Source organism: Schistocerca gregaria, chromosome 5 (genome assembly GCF_023897955.1).
Source record: "Schistocerca gregaria isolate iqSchGreg1 chromosome 5, iqSchGreg1.2, whole genome shotgun sequence".
NCBI lineage: Eukaryota > Metazoa > Arthropoda > Insecta > Orthoptera > Acrididae > Schistocerca > Schistocerca gregaria.
Window position 1 is genome coordinate 566,200,389 of NC_064924.1, and position 26,608 is coordinate 566,226,996.

The 26,608-nt window shown below is 41.9% G+C and overlaps 1 protein-coding gene across 1 annotated transcript in view; it reads left to right on the forward strand.

The window, feature by feature from the left end:
* The window catches only part of LOC126273167 (NFX1-type zinc finger-containing protein 1-like), a 255,031-nt gene that overhangs the window by 95,134 nt on the left and 133,289 nt on the right, over positions 1-26,608 (forward strand). Inside the window, exons 6-7 of the mRNA XM_049976640.1 lie at positions 12,763-12,952; positions 19,910-20,189. Coding sequence (XP_049832597.1) covers positions 12,763-12,952; positions 19,910-20,189 — 470 coding nt within the window. The remainder of the gene's footprint in view (positions 1-12,762; positions 12,953-19,909; positions 20,190-26,608) is intronic.

The following is a 26,608-nucleotide window of genomic DNA, read 5'->3' on the forward strand; positions in this document are numbered from 1 at the left end:
CAAACCATTTACATTTGATATCTTAGGGTGCAAAAGTTGGCACTTGATCCTAAATAATGAAAAATATGTGGCCATCTACATGAGTGCTAAATGGAATCTATTAAACTTTGGTTGCACGATAAAACAATCGAATTTAAAGGCTGTAAATTCAACTAAATACCTAGGAATTACAATTACAAACAACTTAATTTGAAAGAACACACAGAAAATGATGTGGGGAAGGTGAATCAAAGACTGCAATTTATCCTCAAAACACTTTAAAGATGCAACCCATGTACTGAAGAGACTGCCTGCACTATGTTTGTCTGTCCACTTTATATAGAAACAGGGGGGAGAGTGTAAAGGTGGGCATCATTAAATCAAAGGCATTTCTCACTGTGGCAGGATCTTCTCATGAACTTTCAGTCACCAACTTTCTCCTCTGGATGTGAAAATATTTTGTTGAAGCCGACATACGTAGGGAGAAATGGTCGTCATAAAATCGGGAAACCAGAGCATGCATGGAAAGATATAGGTGTTCATTTTTTCCACTTGTTGTTCGAGAGTGGAGTAATGGAGAATTATTGTGAAGGTCGTTTGATGAACCCTCTGCCAGGCACTTACATGTGAATACAGATGGATAATGAAGTGTGATAACTTTGGAAGTATTCTTTTTTCAGAGATTTGGCGGTTAAGGGATTTAATGATAACTGTTATTTCAAGCTGGGTTTGATACCACTGCCTGTGAAGTCACATTCTTCTAATAAGAGGACACAAACACAAAACAGTAAAACAAATTTTTAGATTATTTCAACATTCTTGTTATATTTCTCTGATTTTATTCTGTTCAGTTATTGAAATAATCGCACCATCTCTGAGACTAGCAATGATTACATATTAAAGTCAAGTGCACTTGTGATAAACATTAAAAATTAGTTGGGGAGAACTGGGAAATAATTCACGAAGGCTGACAGATGATGGATACTAATTGCCATGAAAATGAATAACAGTTTTGTGCTTTATTAAATCAAAATTTAATATAGGGCAAGTCAGTAATAAAACAGTCTTTTACTCCTAACAGATTTAATGTTTTATCTAAATTTTAAGATTTGCAGTCAGAGCTACAACAGTTTAATGTAGGTAAGAAGTTCTGAAAGAAGGCACCAGATCTGGCCCAATATAGATAACAATTTTTTCCTTGGATTACTGGAAATATTACTCATCAACCTTACTGAAATAAGATGGCACACCCAAAGTAAAACCACAATCTGTGGAGGAATATTGCTCCGGTTTGTCCTTTGTTTCACAAACAGCATATCTCCCATTAAAACATGAAGAAAGTCAAAAGTACATATAACTTAGCACACTGTGTGGGTAATAATGATGATATTTATGAAGAATTTGATAGAAATGAAATTTATGCTAGTCATGTGAAACTGAATGAAGTATGAGAGAGTCAGTTCAAATTGATGAAATCCTCCTGCCCCCCCCCCACCCCCACCTTCCCCCCTTCCCCCCTTCCCCACTTACACACACACACACACACACACACACACACACACACACACGTTAACTTGGTATAGTATATTGTGAAGAAATCACCAGAATTAAGGTAGGAGTTCATAAATCTAGGGGTACTACATCAATGTAGTGCATGGTGAGCAAATAATAAATAGGATAGAAATTTCAAAATTTTTGGTGTTGATACCAACAAGAATTTACACAGGGAAAAGCACATTTTGCAACTCCTAAAACATGCAGTCTTCGCATCTTTTTGTTAGTTGTTCTCAAGTTTTCTGCCTGGGTGAAAGATTATGCACTCAAAGATTGCTGTTGTTTCGTCTGTGTATTGAAATATTGCCAACATTGTAATGTTAGCAAAACCTGAAACTTTCACATGGGAAAAATATATTAAAAACAAAGATTCCAAGACTTACCAAGCGGGAAAGCGCCGGCAGACAGGCACATGAACAAAACACACAAACACACACACATAATTACTAGCTTTCACAACCGATGGTTGCTTCTTCAGGAAGGAGAGGGAAAGACGAAAGGATGTGGGTTTTAAGGGAGAGGGTAAGGAGTCATTTCAATAGTAATTCTGTGTGTGTGTTTGTGTGTTTTGTTCATGTGCCTGTCTGCCGGCGCTTTCCCACTTGGTATATATATATATATATATATATATATATATATATATATATATATATATATATATATAAAACAGAAAGAAACTTCCACATGGGAAAAATATATTAAAAACAAAGATTCCAAGACTTACCAAGCGGGAAAGCGCCGGCAGACAGGCACATGAACAAAACACACAAACACACACACAGAATTACGAGCTTTCGCAACTGGCAGTTGCTTCGTCAGGAAGGAAGGAAGGAGAGGGAAAAATGAAAGGATGTGGGTTTTAAGGGAGAGGGTAAGGAGTCATTCAAATCCCGGGAGCGGAAAGACTTCCCTTAGGGAAAAAAAGGACAGGTGTACACTCGCACACACACACACACACACACACACACACACACACACACACACACACACATATCCATCCGCACATACACAGACACAAGCAGACATATTTAAAGGCCTTTAAATATGTCTGCCTGCGTCCGCGCATGTGCGGACGGATTTGTGTGTGTGTGTGTGTGTGTGTGTGTGTGTGCGCGAGCGCACACCCGTCCCCTTCCTCCCCAAGGGAAGTCCCCCCGCTCCCGGGACCCGAATGACTCCCCACCCCCTCCCCCAAAACCCACATCCCCCCACTCCCCCCTCTCCCCCCCTCCCCCCCGACGAAGCAACTGCCAGCCGCGAAAGCTCGCAACTCCGCGCGTGTGCCCGTGTGCCCCGCTCATGCGCCCGCCCGCCGGCGCCCTCCCGCCTGGCAAGTCCTGGAATCCCTGTTTCCAACATATTCCTTCCATGTGGAAGCTTCCCTCTGTTCTATATATATATATATATATATATATATATATATACATAAACAAAACAGAAAGAAACTTCCACATGGGAAAAATATACCAAAAACAAAGATTCCAAGACCCACCAAGCGGGAAAGCGCCGGCAGACAGGCACATGAATAAAACACACAAACACACACACAGAACCACGAGCCCTCGCAACCGGCAGCCGCCCCGCCAGGAAAGAGGGAAGGAGAGGGAAAAATGAAAGGATGTGGGCTCCAAGGGAGAGGGCAAGGAGCCACCCCAATCCCGGGAGCGGAAAGACCCCCCTTAGGGGAAAAAAAAGGACAGGTGCACACTCGCACACACACACACACATATCCATCCGCACACACACAGACTCAAGCAGACATATTTAAAGGCAAAGAGTTAAGGGCAGAGATGTCAGTCGAGGCGGAAGTACAGAGGCAAAGAAGTTGTTGAAAGACAGGTGAGGTATGAGCGGCGGCAACTTGAAATTAGCGGAGGTTGAGGCCTGGCGGATATCGAGAAGAGAGGATATACTGAAGGGCGAGTTCCCATCTCCGGAGTTCGGATAGGTTGGTGTTGGTGGGAAGTATCCAGATAACTCGGACGGTGTAACACTGTGCCAAGATGTGCTGGCCGTGCATCAAGGCATGTTTAGCCACAGGGTGATCCTCATTACCAACAAACACTGTCTGCCTGTGTCCATTCATGCGAATGGACAGTTTGTTGCTGGTCATTCCCACATAGAAAGCATCACAGTGCAGGCAGGTCAGTTGGTAAATCACGTGGGTGCTTTCACACGTGGCTCTCCCTTTGATCGTGTACACCTTCCGGGTTACAGGACTGGAGTAGGTGGTGGTGGGAGGGTGCATAGGACAGGTTTTACACCGGGGGCGGTTGCAAGGGTAGGAGCCAGAGGGTAGGGGAGGTGGTTTGGGGATTTCATAGGGATGAACCAAGAGGTTACGAAGGTTAGGTGGACGGCGGAAAGACACTCTTGGTGGAGTGGGGAGGATTTCATGAAGGATGGATCTCATTTCGGGGCAGGATTTTAGGAAGTCGTATCCCTGCTGGAGAGCCACATTCAAGGTCTGATCAAGTCCCGGGAAGTATTCTGTTACAAGTGGGGCACTTTTGGGGTTCTTCTGTGAGAGGTTCTGGGTTTGAGGGGATGAGGAAGTGGCTCTGGTTATCTGCTTCTGTACCAGGTTGGGAGGGTAGTTGCGGGATGCGAAAGCTGTTTTCAGGTTGTTGGTGTAATGGTCGAGGGATTCAGGACTGGAGCAGATTCGTTTGCCACGAAGGCCTAGGCTGTAGGGAAGGGACCGTTTGATATGGAATGGGTGGCAGCTGTCATAATGGAGGTACTGTTGCTTGTTGGTGGGTTTGATGTGGACGGATGTGTGCAGCTGGCCATTGGACAGATGGAGGTCAACATCTAGGAAAGTGGCATGGGATTTGGAGTAGGACCAGGTGAATCTGATGGAACCAAAGGAGTTGAGGTTGGAGAGGAAATTCTGGAGTTGTTCTTCACTGTGAGTCCAGATCATGAAGATGTCATCAATAAATCTGTACCAAACTTTGGGTTGGCAGGCTTGGGTAACCAAGAAGGCTTCCTCTAAGCGACCCATAAATAGGTTGGCATACGAGGGGGCCATCCTGGTACCCATGGCTGTTCCCTTTAATTGTTGGTATGTCTGGCCTTCAAAAGTGAAGAAGTTGTGGGTCAGGATGAAGCTGGCTAAGGTGACGAGGAAAGAGGTTTTAGGTAGGGTGGCAGGTGATCGGCGTGAAAGGAAGTGCTCCATTACAGCGAGGCCCTGGACGTGCGGGATATTTGTGTATAGGGAAGTGGCATCAATGGTTACCAGGATGGTTTCTGGGGGTAACAGACTGGGTACGGATTCCAGGCGTTCGAGAAAGTGGTTGGTGTCTTTGATGAAGGATGGGAGACTGCATGTAATGGGTTGAAGGTGTTGATCTACGTAGGCAGAGATACGTTCTGTGGGGGCTTGGTAACCAGCTACAATGGGGCGGCCAGGATGTTTGGGTTTGTGAATTTTAGGAAGTAGGTAGAAGGTAGGAGTGCGAGGTGACGGTGGGGTGAGGAGTTTGATGGAGTCAGGTGAAAGGTTTTGTAGGGGGCCTAAGGTTCTGAGGATTCCTTGAAGCTCCGCCTGGACATCAGGAATGGGATTACTTCGGCAAACTTTGTATGTAGAGTTGTCTGAAAGCTGACGCAGTCCCTCAGCCACATACTCCCGACGATCAAGTACCACAGTCGTGGAACCCTTGTCAGCCGGAAGAATGATGATGGATCGGTCAGCTTTCAAATCACGGATAGCCTGGGATTCGGCTGTGGTGATGTTGGGAGTAGGATTAAGGTTTTTCAAGAAAGATTGAGAGGCAAGGCTGGAAGTGAGAAATTCCTGGAAGGTTTGGAGAGGGTGATTTTGAGGAAGAGGAGGTGGGTCCCGCTGTGATGGAGGACGGAACTGTTGCAGGCAGGGTTCAATTTGGATAGTGTCTTGGGGAGTTGGATCATTAGGAGTGGGATCAGGATTGTTTTTCTTCGTGGCAAAGTGATATTTCCAGCAGAGACTACGAGTGTAGGACAGTAAATCCTTGACAAGGGCAGTTTGGTTGAACCTGGGAGTGGGGCTGAAGGTGAGGCCTTTGGATAGGACAGAGGTTTCGGATTGGGAGAGGGGTTTGGAGGAAAGGTTAACTACTGAATTGGGGTGTTGTGGTTCCAGATTGTGTTGACTAGAATTTTGAGGTGTTGGGGGGAGTGGAGCTGGAAGTGGGAGATTGAGTAGATGGGAGAGACTGGGTCTGTGTGCAATGAGAGGAGGTTGACGTTTGTTGGAAAGGTTGTGGAGGGTGAGTGAGTTGCCTTTCCGGAGGTGGGAAACCAGGAGATTGGATAGTTTTTTGAGGTGGAGGGTGGCATGTTGTTCTAATTTGCGGTTGGCCTGTAGGAGGATGCTATGTACAGCCGGTGTGGATGTGGGAGAGGAAAGATTGAGGACTTTGATTTGGGATAGGAGTTGACGGGTGTGTTCATTGGCCGAGTCGATGTATAGGTGAAGGATTAGGCGGGTGAGGGCTATGGATTGTGCTGTTTGGAACTGGTATAAGGACTGATGGAAAGAAGGATTGCAGCCAGAGATGGGAACTTTAAGTGTGAGGCCTTTGGGAGTAATGCCAAATGTCAGACAAGCCTGAGTAAATAAAATATGGGAGCGTAATCTGGCTAGGGTGAAGGCATGTTTGCGGAGGGAATGTAAATAAAATTTAATGGGGTCGTTGTAGGGATGTTGTGAGGTTGACATGGTATTGGTAGGTGGAAAGGGTAATATGAGGTTAAAGTGAAAGTAGAGAGAGATTTATATAGGGAGAGATAAAGGTGTGAAAAAAGTCGAAAAAGTGTTGGTTTGAGATGAGCTATGTTGATCATGTGCTGAACTTAGGTTGGTGAACAACAATGGGTGCAAAGGTTGGGTAGTTATGTTGTCTCCAGATCACGTTAAAGGGTGGGGAAATTCAAGAAAATTTCGAGAAATTCAAGAAAATTTCGACAAAAAAATTTTTTCGAAAAAAGTTTCGAAAAAATAATTTGCGAAAAATTAAAATTCGAAAAAAATTTTCGTATAAAATCTCGAAGAATATGTGTGTAAATGTATTCAAAGGACTGGTTATGTACTGGCAGGTTATGATAATGAGGCTAACAATTGTTTGATGAAGAAATAATAACGTATAAACCTGTGGGAAGCTGCTAAAAAATGATCGGTTTTGTGGGAAAAACGGGAATGGAAATAAAACGAAAGTTGTTGGAAAAAAGAAACTGAGATGGTTGTGTAATGGGTGAAAGGAACTGAAGCTGTGAAATAGTATTCACGAGTTTACACGAAATGTTTGTAAACTTGGAACAATGGATTTTATAGCAGCGGTTATGTTGAAAGCGTTGAAAATTTTAGGTTATGGTTTGGAAGTAAATTACGTATTATTGAGTATAATTAGGCAGGATAAAATGTATGGTAGATTACGGAAAAATGGAAGATGAATACAAAGTGGAACTTCTTGTACAAACGAAAAGAGAAAGTAAGACGATAGAGAAGATTTCGAAATGCAACAGAGACAATAACAAACGTAATTGTTGGGTTCAAATTAATGACGATGTAAATAAAACAGAAAGAAACTTCCACATGGGAAAAATATACTAAAAACAAAGATTCCAAGACCTACCAAGCGGGAAAGCGCCGGCAGACAGGCACATGAACAAAACACACAAACACACACACAGAACCACGAGCTTTCGCAACTGGCAGTTGCTTCGTCAGGAAGGAAGGAAGGAGAGGGAAAAATGAAAGGATGTGGGTTTTAAGGGAGAGGGCAAGGAGTCATTCAAATCCCGGGAGCGGAAAGACTTCCCTTAGGGAAAAAAAGGACAGGTGCACACTCGCACACACACACACACACACACACACACACACACACACACACACACACACACACATATCCATCCGCACATACACAGACACAAGCAGACATATTTAAAGGCCTTTAAATATGTCTGCCTGCGTCCGCGCATGTGCGGACGGATTTGTGTGTGTGTGTGTGTGTGTGTGCGCGAGCGCACACCCGTCCCCTTCCTCCCCAAGGGAAGTCCCCCTGCTCCCGGGACCCGAATGACTCCCCACCCCCTCCCCCCCTCCCTCCATCACAGCGGGACCCACCTCCTCTTCCTCAAAATCACCCTCTCCAAACCTTCCAGGAATTTCTCACTTCCAGCCTTGCCTCTCAATCTTTCTTGAAAAACCTTAATCCTACTCCCAACATCACCACAGCCGAATCCCAGGCTATCCGTGATTTGAAAGCTGACCGATCCATCATCATTCTTCCGGCTGACAAGGGTTCCACGACTGTGGTACTTGATCGTCGGGAGTATGTGGCTGAGGGACTGCGTCAGCTTTCAGACAACTCTACATACAAAGTTTGCCGAAGTAATCCCATTCCTGATGTCCAGGCGGAGCTTCAAGGAATCCTCAGAACCTTAGGCCCCCTACAAAACCTTTCACCTGACTCCATCAAACTCCTCACCCCACCGTCACCTCGCACTCCTACCTTCTACCTACTTCCTAAAATTCACAAACCCAAACATCCTGGCCGCCCCATTGTAGCTGGTTACCAAGCCCCCACAGAACGTATCTCTGCCTACGTAGATCAACACCTTCAACCCATTACATGCAGTCTCCCATCCTTCATCAAAGACACCAACCACTTTCTCGAACGCCTGGAATCCGTACCCAGTCTGTTACCCCCAGAAACCATCCTGGTAACCATTGATGCCACTTCCCTATACACAAATATCCCGCACGTCCAGGGCCTCGCTGTAATGGAGCACTTCCTTTCACGCCGATCACCTGCCACCCTACCTAAAACCTCTTTCCTCGTCACCTTAGCCAGCTTCATCCTGACCCACAACTTCTTCACTTTTGAAGGCCAGACATACCAACAATTAAAGGGAACAGCCATGGGTACCAGGATGGCCCCCTCGTATGCCAACCTATTTATGGGTCGCTTAGAGGAAGCCTTCTTGGTTACCCAAGCCTGCCAACCCAAAGTTTGGTACAGATTTATTGATGACATCTTCATGATCTGGACTCACAGTGAAGAACAACTCCAGAATTTCCTCTCCAACCTCAACTCCTTTGGTTCCATCAGATTCACCTGGTCCTACTCCAAATCCCATGCCACTTTCCTAGATGTTGACCTCCATCTGTCCAATGGCCAGCTGCACACATCCGTCCACATCAAACCCACCAACAAGCAACAGTACCTCCATTATGACAGCTGCCACCCATTCCATATCAAACGGTCCCTTCCCTACAGCCTAGGCCTTCGTGGCAAACGAATCTGCTCCAGTCCTGAATCCCTCGACCATTACACCAACAACCTGAAAACAGCTTTCGCATCCCGCAACTACCCTCCCAACCTGGTACAGAAGCAGATAACCAGAGCCACTTCCTCATCCCCTCAAACCCAGAACCTCTCACAGAAGAACCCCAAAAGTGCCCCACTTGTAACAGAATACTTCCCGGGACTTGATCAGACCTTGAATGTGGCTCTCCAGCAGGGATACGACTTCCTAAAATCCTGCCCCGAAATGAGATCCATCCTTCATGAAATCCTCCCCACTCCACCAAGAGTGTCTTTCCGCCGTCCACCTAACCTTCGTAACCTCTTGGTTCATCCCTATGAAATCCCCAAACCACCTCCCCTACCCTCTGGCTCCTACCCTTGCAACCGCCCCCGGTGTAAAACCTGTCCTATGCACCCTCCCACCACCACCTACTCCAGTCCTGTAACCCGGAAGGTGTACACGATCAAAGGGAGAGCCACGTGTGAAAGCACCCACGTGATTTACCAACTGACCTGCCTGCACTGTGATGCTTTCTATGTGGGAATGACCAGCAACAAACTGTCCATTCGCATGAATGGACACAGGCAGACAGTGTTTGTTGGTAATGAGGATCACCCTGTGGCTAAACATGCCTTGATGCACGGCCAGCACATCTTGGCACAGTGTTACACCGTCCGAGTTATCTGGATACTTCCCACCAACACCAACCTATCCGAACTCCGGAGATGGGAACTCGCCCTTCAGTATATCCTCTCTTCTCGATATCCGCCAGGCCTCAACCTCCGCTAATTTCAAGTTGCCGCCGCTCATACCTCACCTGTCTTTCAACAACTTCTTTGCCTCTGTACTTCCGCCTCGACTGACATCTCTGCCCTTAACTCTTTGCCTTTAAATATGTCTGCTTGAGTCTGTGTGTGTGCGGATGGATATGTGTGTGTGTGTGTGCGAGTGTGCACCTGTCCTTTTTTTTCCCCTAAGGGGGGTCTTTCCGCTCCCGGGATTGGGGTGGCTCCTTGCCCTCTCCCTTGGAGCCCACATCCTTTCATTTTTCCCTCTCCTTCCCTCTTTCCTGGCGGGGCGGCTGCCGGTTGCGAGGGCTCGTGGTTCTGTGTGTGTGTTTGTGTGTTTTGTTCATGTGCCTGTCTGCCGGCGCTTTCCCGCTTGGTGGGTCTTGGAATCTTTGTTTTTGGTATATTTTTCCCATGTGGAAGTTTCTTTCTGTTTTGTTTATGTATATATATATATATATATATATATATATATATATATATATATATATATATATATAGAACAGAGGGAAGCTTCCACATGGAAGGAATATGTTGGAAACAGGGATTCCAGGACTTGCCAGGCGGGAGGGCGCCGGCGGGCGGGCGCATGAGCGGGGCACACGGGCACACGCGCGGAGTTGCGAGCTTTCGCGGCTGGCAGTTGCTTCGTCGGGGGGGAGGGGGGGAGTGGGGGGATGTGGGTTTTGGGGGAGGGGGTGGGGAGTCATTCGGGTCCCGGGAGCAGGGGGACTTCCCTTGGGGAGGAAGGGGACGGGTGTGCGCTCGCGCACACACACACACACACACACACAAATCCGTCCGCACATGCGCGGACGCAGGCAGACATATTTAAAGGCCTTTAAATATGTCTGCTTGTGTCTGTGTATGTGCGGATGGATATGTGTGTGTGTGTGTGTGTGTGTGTGTGTGTGTGTGTGTGTGTGTGTGTGTGCGAGTGTACACCTGTCCTTTTTTTCCCTAAGGGAAGTCTTTCCGCTCCCGGGATTTGAATGACTCCTTACCCTCTCCCTTAAAACCCACATCCTTTCATTTTTCCCTCTCCTTCCTTCCTTCCTGACGAAGCAACTGCCAGTTGCGAAAGCTCGTAATTCTGTGTGTGTGTTTGTGTGTTTTGTTCATGTGCCTGTCTGCCGGCGCTTTCCCGCTTGGTAAGTCTTGGAATCTTTGTTTTTAATATATATATATATATATATATATATATATATATATATATATATATATATATATACTTCCACATGGGAAAAATATATATTAAAAACAAAGCCGGCGCTTTCCCGCTTGGTAAGTCTTGGAATCTTTGTTTTTAATATATATATATATATATATATATATATATATATATATATATATATATATATATATATATATATACTTCCACATGGGAAAAATATATATTAAAAACAAAGATTACAAGACTTACCAAGCGGGAAAGCGCCGGTAGATAGGCACAATAAATAACACACACAAACTCACACACAGAATTTCTAGCTTTTGCAACTGACGGTTGCCTCTTAAGGAAAGAGGGAAGGAGAGGAAAAGACGAAAGGATGTGGGTTTTAAGGGAGAGGGTAAGGAGTCATTCCAATCCCGGGAGTGGAAAGACTTCCCTTAGGGGGAACACACACACATATCCATCTGCACATACACAGACACAAGCAGACATTCTGCAGAATGTCTTCTTATGTCTGTGTATGTGCGGATGGATATGTGTGTGTGTGTGTGTGTGTGTGTGTGTGTGTGTGTGTGTGTGTGTGTGTGCGCGCGCGCGCGCGAGTGTACACCTGTCCTTTTTTCCCTCTAAGGTAAGTTTTTCCGCTCCCGGGATTGGAATGACTCCTTACCCTCTCCCTTAAAACCCACATCCTTTCGTCTTTCCCTCTCCTTCCCTCTTTCCGGAAGAAGCAACCGTCGGTTGCGAAAGCTAGAAATTCTGTGTGTGTTTTATTTATTGTGCCTATCTACCGGCGCTTTCCCGCTTGGTGTATAACCAATGTTCGTTTTATTTGGCCTAACTAAATTAATAATCTAATATACCTGGATGAATTTGCAACAGCTGAAAGCAGGTATACAAGTGTACGAGGAGTTGATTGATTTTTGTTTCATGTTGAAAGAAAGTAAATATATGAGTTTATGTAGTATTTTGCTGGGACTGAACTGATATTTATTTTTTCACATTATCCAATTTTTCATTTCATAAATTGTGACATCAAAATTTTCATTTTATAAATTGTGACAATATATTACACTATACAAGACATATCGTGCAACTGTAATGTCCAGTTGGAGAGAAAACAGCAGTGAATAACATTCTGGGTAATCTGTGAGCAGTATTGTGGACTGGTGTGATCTTGCACCAGAGTAAACTGTTTCTGGATGTTTGAATATGCATCTTCCCATCAACAGTTTATTCACTCACTGTTTTCAGGTAACAAATGTTAAATTGTGCACCGAAATGGTTCTACAGTAGCTTGTTATCCCATATGGTTTCCTTACTGCTGTGAAGTTAATACTGGCAGATGACATCCTTATGGATGTGGAAATATTGTGTTCAGCTGACAATTCATGGCATAGTAGTAGTGTTGCATAGAAAGTCACAGGAAGTAGTGAAAATATGTGGACAGACTACAGCTGAATAGGAATAATGTTATTATTTGCAAATTGCAGGGAAATCGCTCATGGTTTTTTATGTAGATTTTTTTCCGTAGCAGCAAAAAAGAGGATGTTTATTAGTTTCGGAAGTGTCTTGAATAATAGAATACAAGGAGACCGATGGTCTTCGTAAAAAAACCCAGAGGCACAGGTGGGGAAAACTCTGCATCTCATATAAGATTGCTTTTTCTCTTAACATGTCACTGGTGTGTTTCGTAAGAAAATTTCTTATCGCTCTAAGGAAAAATTAAAAAAAGTTATTGTGGCAGTATTTGTCTTAAAAACTATCTTAAGTTCCTAAAGTCAGTACAGTTGTTCTTATCTTAAAGGGTTCCTTATACATTTACTGGGACATCATTGGAAGTCTAATTCTTTTTTCCATTTTGCAATTGGTGTTAATTGTTTTTACTACAAAAACAGTGACTCGCAGTATGTAAAAATGCAGATGAACATTTCTATACTATTTTGTCAATTTCTCTCCCCTTAGAAGCTGAAGTCAACTTCACTGATGAAAGAAGTAAGAACTGTATGTGTGGACAATTTCAAAGGTGAAGAAAATGACATCATCTTATTGTCACTAGTGCGAAGCAATAAGGATGGTAATATTGATTTTTGGAAGGTAGAAAACCGAATTTCTGGCGTCCTTTCCAGAGCAAGGAAAGGATTTTACATAATTGGTAAGTCAGAATTCCGTTCACCATCCCTCTTAAGTAGCACTCTATGCATTTGTATTTCAGGCTTATAAATATTACACCAAAAAAGTATTTTTTATCTAAAGAATTGTCAAAGACTAAGAATATTGCCTTAGGGAAACACAGCGACCATCTTGTAAACTTAATTATTTTATCATATTTTTCAGCCTTTAGTCACACAAATGGTGTCATAATCAGTTCTGACTTCTTAACAAGATATCATTAGATGGTCTGAATTTTTTACATAGTAGCTACTCCATGGCTGGGAGGACGGGGGAAATTTTGTCCAAAAGACCTGGACTGTTACAAAAGCAGTTGCTGCGTATTAGTATCAGTTTTTTTTAACTGGCTGTTGCATTTTATTCAAAAGTTTTCTGTTGCATTTTACAAGGGACTTCAAAAGTGGTGTAAAATACGGGAAAATTTAAAATGTGGGAAATAACATTTTAAGCTGTAAAAGTTATGTGTAGGATCCTCCCATTTTTGCACTTTACATGTGATATATGTACATAATAGGCATCCAAATACTAGTCAGGGACATGTTTATTATCTAACATAAAACTGCTGATGTAACTGGAATTGTGAATCATAATTTATGTTTTTGAAAACTCTACACCTGTCATTCATTATTTAAATGAAACACTGCACCAGTTACGAATTTTTTCATGCTTAGTGATGTGTTTCAAAAATTTTTCTCATTGTGAAGTGCAAATATTTATGTAAGTATTTTGCTTGGTGATTGTATGTGTGTTGTTCACCATCTCTTGCACCATAGTTGTCCTTTTGAGGTTATCAGGTAATAATAATAATAATAATAATAATAATAATAAAAATTTTATTGTCATTCAGCTGGTTACAGCAATAGACGAAGTCAAGAGCTTATATTTCTACATAAACTACTATATTGATGTAAATTGGTTTAAACATAAAATAGGTACACATTAGAATACGGTATTTTCATCTTTAAAAAATTCATCAATGGTGTAAAACGGATTGTTCACTAGTAGCTTGTATAATTTAGCTTTAAAAATATTTGCAGGCAGTTCTTTAAAGTCAGCACTTAGTCTATTAAACATCCTTAGTCCGATAACTAGGTAGGAGTTCTGCGATTTTGATAATCTACGATATGGTACGTCTACAGATGTTCTTTATCTAGTATTATGGCTATGAATATCATTTCTCAACACAAAATTAGAGACATTGTTTCTAATGTACAATAAAACATTGTAGATGAATAAGTTTATTACTGTAAGACACTGCAATTTAATAAACAGAGGTTTACAATGTTCTGTTTTATCAGAATCCGTTATTATTCTGATCACTTTCTTCTGTAAAAGTAAAATGTCATTTACATGACAGCTACTACCCCACAGTAAGATTCCATAAGAGATGATGCTTTGGAAGAAGGCAAAATATGCTGATCTCACATAGTCATTGGGGACATGTCTTTTTAAATTTCTAATTAGATAAATGACTCTTGAAAGCTTAGCCAATATATTTTTAATGTGTGGTTCCCATGTTAATTTATTGTCAATAGTAACACCTAAAAATTTAACAGTTTCTAATTCTTGGTAACTGGGAATCTCTTTGAGGCTAAAGTAAAGTGTCTGGGTTTTGTTTTCATTTAGTAGGAAGCCGTTAGCTTTGAACCATAATGAGGACTGAGCAAGGGTATTTTCAGTCAGTGTTTTTAGTGTACCTAGATCAGAGCTTTTATGTAGAAAAGTTGTGTCATCAGCATACAATATTGTGTGAGAATTTATGAATAACGGCAGGTCATTAATCATTAGTATAAACAGTAAAGGTCCAAGCACCGACCCTTGAGGCACTCCGTACCTAACATTAACCAAATTTGATTTCTCACTACCAATACACATAACTTGTTGACGGTTCTCTAGAAAAGACCTGAACATATTTATACTGTTGTTATCAAAACCATAGTAAACTAGCTTTTTCAGCACAGTGTCATGGTCTACACAGTCAAAGGCTCTGCTCAGGTCACAAAATGTAGCCTGGGCATAGTCCCTAGCCTCGAACACATCTAGGACTAATTTTACGAGGGAGTCCATTGCATCCGTTGTGGATTTACATTTTCTAAATCCAAACTGTTTATCACTAATTATATTTAGTTTACCCAAGTAGACACTAACTTGCTCATACATAATTGTTACTAAAATTTTTGAAAAAACTGGGGTTATGGATATAGGTCTGTAACTAGCGGGACAGTTCTTTTCCCCTTTTTTATATATGGGCACAACTCTAGAAATTTTTAGTATGTCAGGGAACTTACTTTCAACTAGGCATTTGTTAACACAAAAGGTTAAAGGATAAATCACACAATCAATAACATCTTTCAACAAATTAACTGACATATCATAGTAATCAACACTAACTGAAGGTTTGAAATTTTTTACAATTTTTAGGATATTATTTGGGCTCACTTCCGTGAAAGTGAAGGTGCTCGGGGGAAGCTTTTCAAAACAGCTGTCCATAATGCTAAGTGCATTTTCAGGGGGTTTGTTTATTGAACTACTAATTTCTTCAATAGACTGGATGCAATATTTATTAAATTCTTCTGGGGTGATGGCGATTTCCTCTTTGTATTTAGTGTGTGCAAAGGAGTTTATTACACTCCACGCCTTTTTGCATTTATTGTTAGATTTTTCAATGTTTACTATGTTATGCAGTTTCTTTGCTTCATTTATTGCCTTCCTATACTTGTATTTAGCTTTAGCATAGAGTTCTTTATGCAGTTCTGATTTACTGGATTTGTACAGACTAGAATACAGCATGACAGTATTTTTCAGTTGCCCTAACTGTGGAGTATACCATTCCTTCGTTTTCCTTTTCTTGTAATTACTACTAATATTCACTGTACATTTTTTCGGAGGGATGTTATTTTCAAATATATTTAAGAATACGGAGAAAAACTTGGTGAAAACAGTATCACCTGAACAGTGTTGAAACCTATTAAAACGTGTGTCCCAACTGAAATAAGTGAGGGCATGTCTAAACCTATCCACCCTCTCTTTGCTCACTGGTCTAGTAATCACAATTTTAGATTCTCGTTTAGTGCAGTCTGAAGTTACATTATTAAGACTAAGATATACTGCATCATGGTCTGAGAAAGGGAAACCAATTACATCAGTGGACATAAAAGTTCTCTTAATATTTGTAAATATATTGTCTAGACAGGATGAGCCTCTGGTGGGTTTGCAGTTAACATAGCACAGGTTAAATTGTCGAAGCACATTTTGGAGCTTTGTCACAGTTTTTCTGTCCCGCAGGACATCAAAACTTGAGTTGATATCCCCTCCAATCACAATATTGTATTTTTTCCATTTTGGTATACATATGTACATTAAGAGTTCCTCAAGTTTCTCCAGAAAGATATGTGGGTCACCACTAGGTGGCCTGTACACTACTACTACCATTAGCTTAAGGCTCTCAATTACTAGACCTGATATTTCAAAATGCATTTCATCACAAAGGGTATTGAGATCCATCCTGCCACAGTTTGGTGCAAGAGGTGTTTTTGTATATATTGCTACCCCACCACGTAAGTGCTGTTTTCTACAATAGTAACTTAGTAGTGTGTAATCCTCCAATACTTTGTACCCAAGCTCGTCCTCTTTGCACCAATGTTCACTTAAACAGAGAACATCTACCACGTTTTCATTTGAAAATTCATTGACTATTACGTTTTTATCTGTCATACCCTGAATATTGAGGTAGCATATTTTGAACCCTACTTTAGGCATTTCTTCTTTTGTATGTTCCCTTAGTTGACATGACCTAGTGTTACCGCATGAAAGTTGACCAGGTTGTGTCCTTCCATTACTAGAACACCCAGCCTGGTCTATGCATACAAGTTTTTTGTCATCTCAGTTGAAACATAATCCAAACATATTACTGGTCTTTTTTTCCTTCTCTAGCTTATCCAATACTATTCCGAGAATTGTATCACTTAAAACACATTTACCTAGCTTATTGAAATGTTGCCCATGCTTGGTATGCCATTCTCTGCTACAACTAATGGTGTTAATTAAGGAAACATTCTTAAAGTGCTTACAGATAGCTTTGTACTCCTTGTTGGTCTGCTCCACTTCCTTATTCACACACGACCACTGGGGCAAATCGTGTCGATGAGGAACATTAACAACAATCACGTTTGTGTGGGTTAACACTTCGAGAGTCTTCTTCAGTGTCGAAGTAGCTATCTTCCTTTCATTTCTGCTGACGTCGTTTGCTCCGGCCATTACCACTACAAAGTCTCTGTCCGCGAGGGCTGTGCTTTCTTTCTTGATTGATGTTGCAACGTCTCGTAGACCAGCTCCTGACTTAACAGTACCTTGTATTTCAAACTCGTTAATCACACGAGGTCCGCGTTCCGTTAACATAGCTGCTAATCCTCTGGCGTAACTGTCTGAATAAATCTTAATTTTACGTTTTTTCTTGTACCTTACTTCGCTGTTCGCTAAGTTTTGAGTGTCCTGCACCACATTATCAGATGAGTATGCTGATACAGTTTCTATGTCATCTGTGTTTTGAAGCGAATTATATTTGTTATTTAATGGTAACAGAATGTCCTGCCTATGTTTATTGTTAATATGTTTGTAAGAGCTCCTCTTCGATTTTACAGTAACCCATTTACTGCTAGGCCTGTTGAGAGCCGTTTTAGTCGTAGCTTCACTTTCTGGCAATCCTTCCATGGGTTTGGAGATATTAAGACATAGCCGATGATCACTCTCTTCCAATTTAAGCTTGAGTCTTCTGTTTTCATCACTCAGAATTTTTGTTTCCTCTCGTAGCTCAGCAATAATTAACAACAGATCATTTTCGGAAGATGAAGCACCGATTTTCACATCTTTGGTCGTTGTTTTACCACGCAATTGCTCTGACTTGTGTGGATTTACTTCATATTTCTCGTACAGTTTTTTTAATTCATCCTGCAAGAGTCCAATGATTTTAAGATATGATAGGTTTTCCTTTTTTATACTGTCGGTCTTCCTTGCTACATCACAAGTACACGTTTCTTGATCATTAAGAGATGCAGCCTTTTGTTTACAATCCGCACAGTTCCACATAGTCGCACAGTTATCGTCGCTTCTCAGGGAAGGATCAACCTTTCCGCAATGAAAATGAAATTTATAGTTACACTGGACACACACGAAGCCACTTTTAACAGGTTTCACGCACTTTTTGCAAGATTGACACTGTATAACATTATTTTCGACAACTTTTACATTCAAAACTTCTGCAACTGACGCCATCTTGCCCCACTCTGCCGTGTATCCTCAATTAATTGAGAAAACCACACACACACACACACACACACACACACACACACACACACACACACACACACACTATCACTCTCATTGTATCACTCTCATTGTTTGTTTCTGAAACATCACAAAAAATACATGTAAATACTGCATTTGACTATGAGAATAAATTCTTGAAACTTGTCTGCTAAGCATGAAAAAAAATACATAATTGGTACTGTGTTGAAACCAAAAACATTGAGCAATGCAAAATGAGCAAAGATGTGAATTATCACTACAAGTGATCAAATGACAAAACATGCTAAATGCGGTTTGACAAAGGTGTCATGACGAGAATAAAAATCACAAGGCTCTGTATGTGCCGTGAAGACAGCTTGGAAATTGTTTTGATTCGTCATGATATTTTTATTCAAATTAACCTAGTTACTTCCAAGTATAACTTGGCAGCGGCATGAGATACAGCATGAATTGTTCTGACTTTAGCCATTTACCGGTTCAGACTCACTGACAATGAGCAGAGTGCCTTGATGTCAAGAAACTGTAAACTCGTAACGTTTGTTAACACTACTTGACAACCAACTCCATAACAGCTTCATGTCATGTCAATTTCTCCACAAACATTTATTCATAAAGTGTAAATAATGGCAAAATTACAAATATGTTAACACAAAATGGGGTGCAAATTAACATAGAGGACATAGAAAATTTGATGGGAGTGATAAAAGAAGTCATGATTGGTGGGAAAACATTAATTCTTGGAATGTAACAGTGGGATTATACTGTATTTCTATTTATAAGCCTGAAATAATTGAATAGTGTTTCATTGTTAAACTGATACATTTCTTTTATATGTTGTTAATCATGTTACATTGCAGTCTATAAACTTTTAAATAAGTTTGATGTCACGAACTTGGTAAATGAAACTGGTTCATTGACCTTCCATCCTTTGATTCTCTTAGGTGAATTCTTGTGGACGTAATTTGGGAAGGTTACTTGTGTTGCTTTGCCTTAGCATTATTTAGTTCAGGGACATAACAAATGGGATTAAATTATGACTTGTTTTATATGTTATTAACTACTTTGCTCTCTCCTTTTTGGGCACCTGGTATTTGCAAATTCCTGCAGAACCCATTCTAACAAGTGTATATCATAATCAAACATCAAAAGTTAAAAAGGATTTTACTGCATGAAAAGTAAATAAATGTATGTATATTGTATATGTTGTGCAGCATATACAGTCTTAGTAGCCCTATATGTAAATATCAAGCACTTGTTCAAACACGTAATGCTCCGTGAGCCCTAGAAGGTCCTTCTGATGATTAATGTGGACCTCACTTCTGACAGTGCTTCGTGTATATGAAAAAAAGGCCAAGTCACAATATGGTTTAGAGTCCACCCTAAATAGTTAATCTTAAAGCTTGGTAGATACATCTGTAAGGATATGGGGCTTTTCCACTCTCACAGAACTAATCATAGATTCAGTGATCTTAACTAACAATTATCATGTGATGTGATATTCTGCTATAGTATAGCAACAAACCTCAAAAATATAGAGACCTGGGTAGGATTTGATTTAAGAAGGCTTTCTATGACACACTTAAGTTAATGTTAATGGCAGCTAACAATAGCAAGCAATCTTGATTTTTGTTTACAGGCAACATGGACTGTTTCACTTCAGTTAGTGATACATGGAAAAAAATAAACAATGCATTCAAGAGTATGGCAGCTATTGGACCCAGCATTGCACTACACTGCAAGTTTCATAGTGAACAGCTGAGTTATGTATCTTCAGCAAGTGATTTTGTGAGCTTGCTGGAGGAAGGATGTCAGCTTCCGTGTAATGACAGATTGCCATGTGGCCATACTTGTCCGCTTTCTTGCCATTTAGAGGACCGCGATCATTCAAAGGTCAGGTGCACAAAATTGTGTGAAAGGTATGTATGACAACAATGAATAAAAAAAGTCAATTTATCCATTACAATATTATCTCAATCAAACCATCCATTTGAAATTCAGTGCTGAATGAAAGCCTCTTCCACACTATCCTGTGCATTTCAGCCTTCCAATACATGCTTGCATCCACGTTGTTCTAACAGTTCTTTTTTAATGCTATCTATTAAATTCCTATTTGGCTATAGGAGTGGTTATTTTCTTACTTCTTGGAATCCAGCAAAGTATTTCCTTGGTCCAACTACAGTTTTCGTTGCTACAAGTCTAGCCCACCTCCATTTCATCTTCATTGTATATGCGAGTGCAGGCTTTCTCGGCGAATTCATGTATGAAGTCTTCATGGGTTCTCAGCTGAGTAGCATCGTTGTCTCGTAGCAATGTTTCGATGGAATGTGTCTCCATCATCTTCAGGCGAAGTGTCGGGATATTGTCGGTCGTGGGCTTATATCTCTGGTGGACCGCTCTCCACTTCCTGCGGCCGGCCAATCATGCACCCGCGGAATCGCCCGATACGCCTTGATCGGCCGGTGGTGGGGGTTGCGTGTGCGGGGTTAGAGTCCCGGCATCCATCTCTGTCTGCTCTGTCCGCGGCCCTCGGTGGAACGGAACATTCTTCTCTGATTTTCCTGATTGCAGGCTCCCAGGCTGTGCTGAGATGGTAGCTACTGTCACGGTTGATTAGGTTGTCGTGTAACCGTATTTCTATGGACTCTTTAATTACTGAGTCCCAAAATCTGTTTGTACTGCATATTTTCTTTGTGTCCTCGAAATCGAAGGTGTGCTTCTTGTCAATATTATGTTCCGCCACAGCAGATTTGTTGGTCTGACCCAAGCGTACATGCCTAATGTCTTCACTGCGGCGCTGTGAGATGCAACACTGCGTCTGTCCTATACATTCCATCCCACATTCGCATCTGATCTTGGGCACACCGGGACTTGAACCCTGTGCATGTGTCCCCCCCACCACTGGCCGATCCAGGCGTATCGGGCAATTCTGCGGGTGCACGATTGGCCGGCCGCGGGAAGCGGAGAGCGGAGAGCGGTCCAGCATAGATAGAAGCCTGCGACCGACGATATCCTGACACTTACCCTGAAGATGATGGAGACACATTCCGTCGAAATGTTGCTACGAGGCGATGATGGTACTCGGCTGAGAACCCGTGGAGACTTCATTTATGAAATTCGCTGAGAAAGCCTGCACTCACATATAACATATCTCTACGGAGAGGCTGTACATCACAGTTACAAGATGCTGCAGAAGCTACGGAGCAAGAAGGGGAAGCTGCTCAGCAGGTTGGCCTTCTTAACTCTGATGTCGGGATAAAGAAGTGATGCCTAAGTTCGCCAACTTGCAGCATCCTGTCAATGCCAACAGGATGAGACACATCTTAACAGCGGGCGAGCGCGGCCCTAGTATGAGAACACATCAGGGTCACAAGACTGGAACTCGACAAGAATGCTAGAAGCCTGCTTTCTTTACATCTCCGATTGGCTTCCTGTCTCGCAGAACACACCTGGGACTGGGTAGAAGGCAATACCTTTGCCAGTGGCGAATGGTCCAAGGAGAACGCCACCGAAAGGCAATGCAAGAAATTTCCTGATTCTTCTGGAAGCACGACAATAGAAAGAAAAGCATCTCCCAACAAGGTGGTCATTAATCTAACAAATAAGGAACTGAACGGGCCAACACAAGAGGTGCTGTCCAAGGGCCTAAACTTCGCTCCGGTTCCGAGCACTCTGCTGAAATGGGACATCATAAGTGGGGTAGAGCAAGCCATAAGGAGACTACCTGAAGAAGCTGCAGAAGAAGTAAGAAGAGATGTCTGCAAAGTACTAGACAAAGCAAAGATGCCGAAGAATAACATTTCGGTGGCAGAACAAAAGACGCTACAGGCACTTAGGGAGGACCAGGACACAGAGGTCATGGCAGCAAACTATTGGCAGAAAATAGACGCCCTCCTGCAAGGTCCTGCCTATAAAAGACTAAGGAAGGACCCCACCACAACAGTGACCTGCAAGACCGTTGAGATGCTCAAAAACTCGGGGCTAGAGAAGGATATCATCAGGAAGCTGTACCCGAGGGCACCGGCATCACTTCTCTATGGCCTCCCAAAGGTCCACAAAGAAGGTGTCCCATTACGACCTATTTTAAACACTATCAACTCGCCGACATATGGTATTGCTAAGCGTTTATCACAGATGCTAAAACCCTTGGTGGGTTACGGGCCACCCCACCATGTGAATACTCAGCTGAGTTTGTGAAAGTACTACAGGGAATGCAGCTGGAAAATGAAGACCTACTAGTCAGCTTTGATGTGACATCCTTATTCACACAAGTACCAAAAGAAGACTCCCTGGCTTTACTCGAAGAACACTTTGAGGAGGATATCATCAAGCTCTTTTGCAATGTTCTAACCACAACCTATTTCAAGTGTGGTGGGAAGTTCTACGAACAGATAGGTGGTGTAGCTATGGGCTCCCCCTAGCACCAGGCATAGCTGACCTACACATGGAGCACTTCGAAAAGCTAGCACTGGATACCGCTAAACACAAGCCAAAAGCCTTCTACAGGTACATTGATGATACCTTTGTAGTTTGGCCATTTGGCCACATGGCAGGGACAAACTGCTAGAGTTACATCAACACCTCAACAGCATACATGGAAATATCAAATTTACTAGGGAGATAGAAGAGAACAGAGGCTTACCCTTTTAGATATCCTGATCACAAGAAACATGGACGGCACCCTGGAACACGCAGTGTATAGAAAGAAAACACAAAAGGACCTCTATCGTAACGCCAATAGCTGCCACCACACTGCACAATGCAATGCTGTGCTCAACATCTTAGTGCACAGGGCCAGGTCCATCTGCGATAAGGAAAGTTTGCCAGGAGAATTGCAACACCTAAAGGACACCTTCAAGAAAAATGGATACATTGAGACACAAATAAGGAGAGCTCTGAAGACTGACCACAAGAAGAGAGGAGAGAGACTGGATGAAGACGAAGCAATGGACTGTGCGTTCTTGCCATACGCGGGTCCTCTGACGTCCAAGATTGCAAGAATTCTCAAGAAACATAAAGTAAAGACTGTTTTCGGTGCAGCAGTAAAAATCGAAGACCTTCTCGATTCAACCAAGGATCCACTAGGTCTGACGGCACTAGGTGTGTACAAGATAGGATGCGAATTTGGGATGCAATAAATAAGACTGACGCAGCGTTGCATCTCACAGCGCTGCAGTGAACACATTAGGCATGTACGCTTGGGTCAGACCAACAAATCTGCTGTGGCGGAACATAGTATTGACAAGAAGCACACCTTCGGTTTCGAGGACAAAGAAAATATGCGGTACAAATGGGTTTTGGGACTCAGTAATCAAAGAGTCCATAGAAATATGGTTACACGACAACATAATCAACCGTGACAGTGGCTACCATTTCAGCACAGCCTGGGAGCCTGCAATCAGGAAAATCAGAGAAGAACGTTCCGTTCCACAAAGGGCCGCAGACGGAGCAGACAGATGGACGCTGGGACTTAAACCCCCCACCACCGGCCGATCCAGGCGCATCGGGCGAGTCCGTGGGCGCAGGATTGGCAGGTCGCAGAGAGCGGTCCAGCAGAAATGTTAGCCCGCGACTGATGATATCCCGACACTTCGCCTGAAGATGATGGAGACACATTTCATTGAAACGTTACTACGAGAAGACGACGTTACTCGGCTGACAACCCGTGAAGACTTCATATATCTTCATTGTAGTTATAATTATCTTTTCAACTCCGTTGTGTATTTCCTGATGAATTTGTTAATTTTTTCATCTCTCTCAAAAAGTTCTGATGTGCAGCTCAGAGATATCCTCTGTTTTTGAATGCTTTTCAGATTAAGAAGCCATGTCCCATTTTCATAAGTGAAGCAACACATTGATTGTAAACTGTCTATTTCATATACACTGGAAGATAAGTTTTGAAAATTATGTTTAGTCTCCCAAAGCACTCCAGGTCATTTTCATTATTCTCTTTATTATTACTCCTGTCCATGTGGTTTTTGTCTTTGGTTAACCTAAGTACAAAAACTTATCAACAATCTACGTGACTTCTTTATTAATTTGTACCATATTCATTTTGATGTGCTATTTATATGTGCTATTGCTCTTATTATTTTTGTGATATACTTTCAGACTTGCTCCAGTAAATTCTTTCACACTTGAAGTTTATCTGTATTACAAGAGACAGATTGTACAATATCAGCAAAATTAAGATGATTCAGTTATGTTCCATTTGCACATAATTCTTAGATTTTTCGGTAAATGGATTGAAAATTTCATCAGTGGCTGCTGAGAACAGTTTCTGCAGTATTGAATCTCCTTGCCAGACTCTTCTGTAAATCCTAAATTTTTCAAAATCCTGATTCAATCTGAAGGAAGCTGTATATTAATTTAAGTGAATCAGCACCATGTTTTTATGGGATTATTAGTGCTGATTTAATTTAAATCGAGTGAAGTATATTCAAAATCAATGAACACAGGTAGAATGATAATTTATACTAGTCATTCAAGTTTCAAGTTGTCCTTTATGCTGTGTCCACTTGTGAAGCAAGCTTGTTACCTTGCTTGGTGCAATTTCAAAGTTTTTTTTATGCCCTTAATTATAATTGTATTGGAAATCTTGTGTATTAGTGAGAGGAAACTAATTTGACTAGGTGTTTTTTTTTTGTTGAGGCATGACTGTCTTCTTTCTTCTGAAGTTGAACTGTTGCATTGTGCAAGTTTTGTTGTAATTTTATTATTTGACAAATTTATTTTGTGCTACCAATAATGTAGCTTTAATCATATGTATTGAAACATTATCTTCAGAATAGAACAACTTGACGACATCCTGTGCAACATCTTGCCCTTCTTATCATCATATCCAGAACGGATGGACATCCTAGTCACAATCCTTCTACCACACTCAGAGTTGTATTCTACAACCTACTCGATCAATGAAATATTCTACTCCATTGCTCTTTCACATCTTCTCTGAAGCCCTTGCCACACGAATTGTCCTCTTCTGGGAGGCTCAGGTGCAAGATCTGTCCAGTGTACCAGTCAAGCACATTTTAACTCCAGTTGTGTCACAACCTTATCCTCTCCTATCAGAACCTTCAGTCGTGCACTACTTCTGTCCTAAATGCCCACCAGCCCTTGCCCGTAACTCCCTTCCACCTATGCTCTAGGATGCTAACTTCTCTCATCCTAAACCCACCACCTCCTCTCAGCAGTCTCCCTCTTCCTCTGTTCTATCTCTGCCTCCCATTCCTCTCCTTCATGTTATGTTTGAGCTGTGCACAACCCTCATTTGTGAGGCCAAAGTTAACTCTCTGGTGCCACTTTCCTATCCTGTGGGCCTGCTACCTATTGCGACTGTTATGTCTCCCTTGCACAGGTGCTTTAGTGGATACAGGAGCGAGGAACAGATGCCGTTTGTGAACAGAGAGTTCAGATGTTAATTCATTCTACGTCTGTTATCAAATAGTAAAAATAATACATTAATTTGTTGCCTGAAGTGTCAGCATCAGTTTCTAACAGTAGATTTGAATGTAGAGATATATACAGATACAAAAGGTCTATAAATCTGTCATTATTCAATACAATGTCTATTCAGAAGATGTCAAACACTGGCCACTATGGAAGTCTCTAAATGTCATTCATCTGACAAACATACAAAAAAGGGATCAGTGTGTGGATGTTAGCTCTGGAGGAGCTTGCATCACACTGGCAGTGGTGTAATCGTTCATGGCAGTGCTATGGTGGCACCTGTAGGAAACGCAGCAGCGTAACTGGGTGTCGTGCATATTTGAAAGTGCGGCAACTGGATAGTGGCCAATACTGCATCTACTAGATGTCAGCAATCTTTCCCAACTTGTCTCCACTGCTCCCCAAGTAGTTTCTCTGCTCATCCACTCTAGCCAACACAACTCTATAGCCAACCTAGCCTCTCACCCCATTTGAGTTGCTGTGCTCTCACACTGTAGTCAGCAGGACAGTGTAGCTGTGCACGTGTGTGTACGTGTGTGTAAGTGTATGTAGGTGAATTTATATGTTATATTAGCCCTGAAGAATGATTTGTCCAAAATGTAACAACATTCTTGGTCTTGTTTATGTGCCTCTTGACAACTCAATACGTCAACTATGTGGTGAATTGTTACTTTTACACCTTCCATTTTTTATATTCCATGAAAATCGTGCCAGTACTGTATTTATATTTCAACAATGAAGGAAAAGATAGGTTGGCACATTACTTTGAAGATAACATTCTAAGTTGAAGACATCTCTTCATCTCTCAGCTTGCTTTATGTAATTCAACTTGTATATCTTGAGGAATTGCATTATTTTCTCTGTTAATCTCTGAGCTTGCAGTTCATCT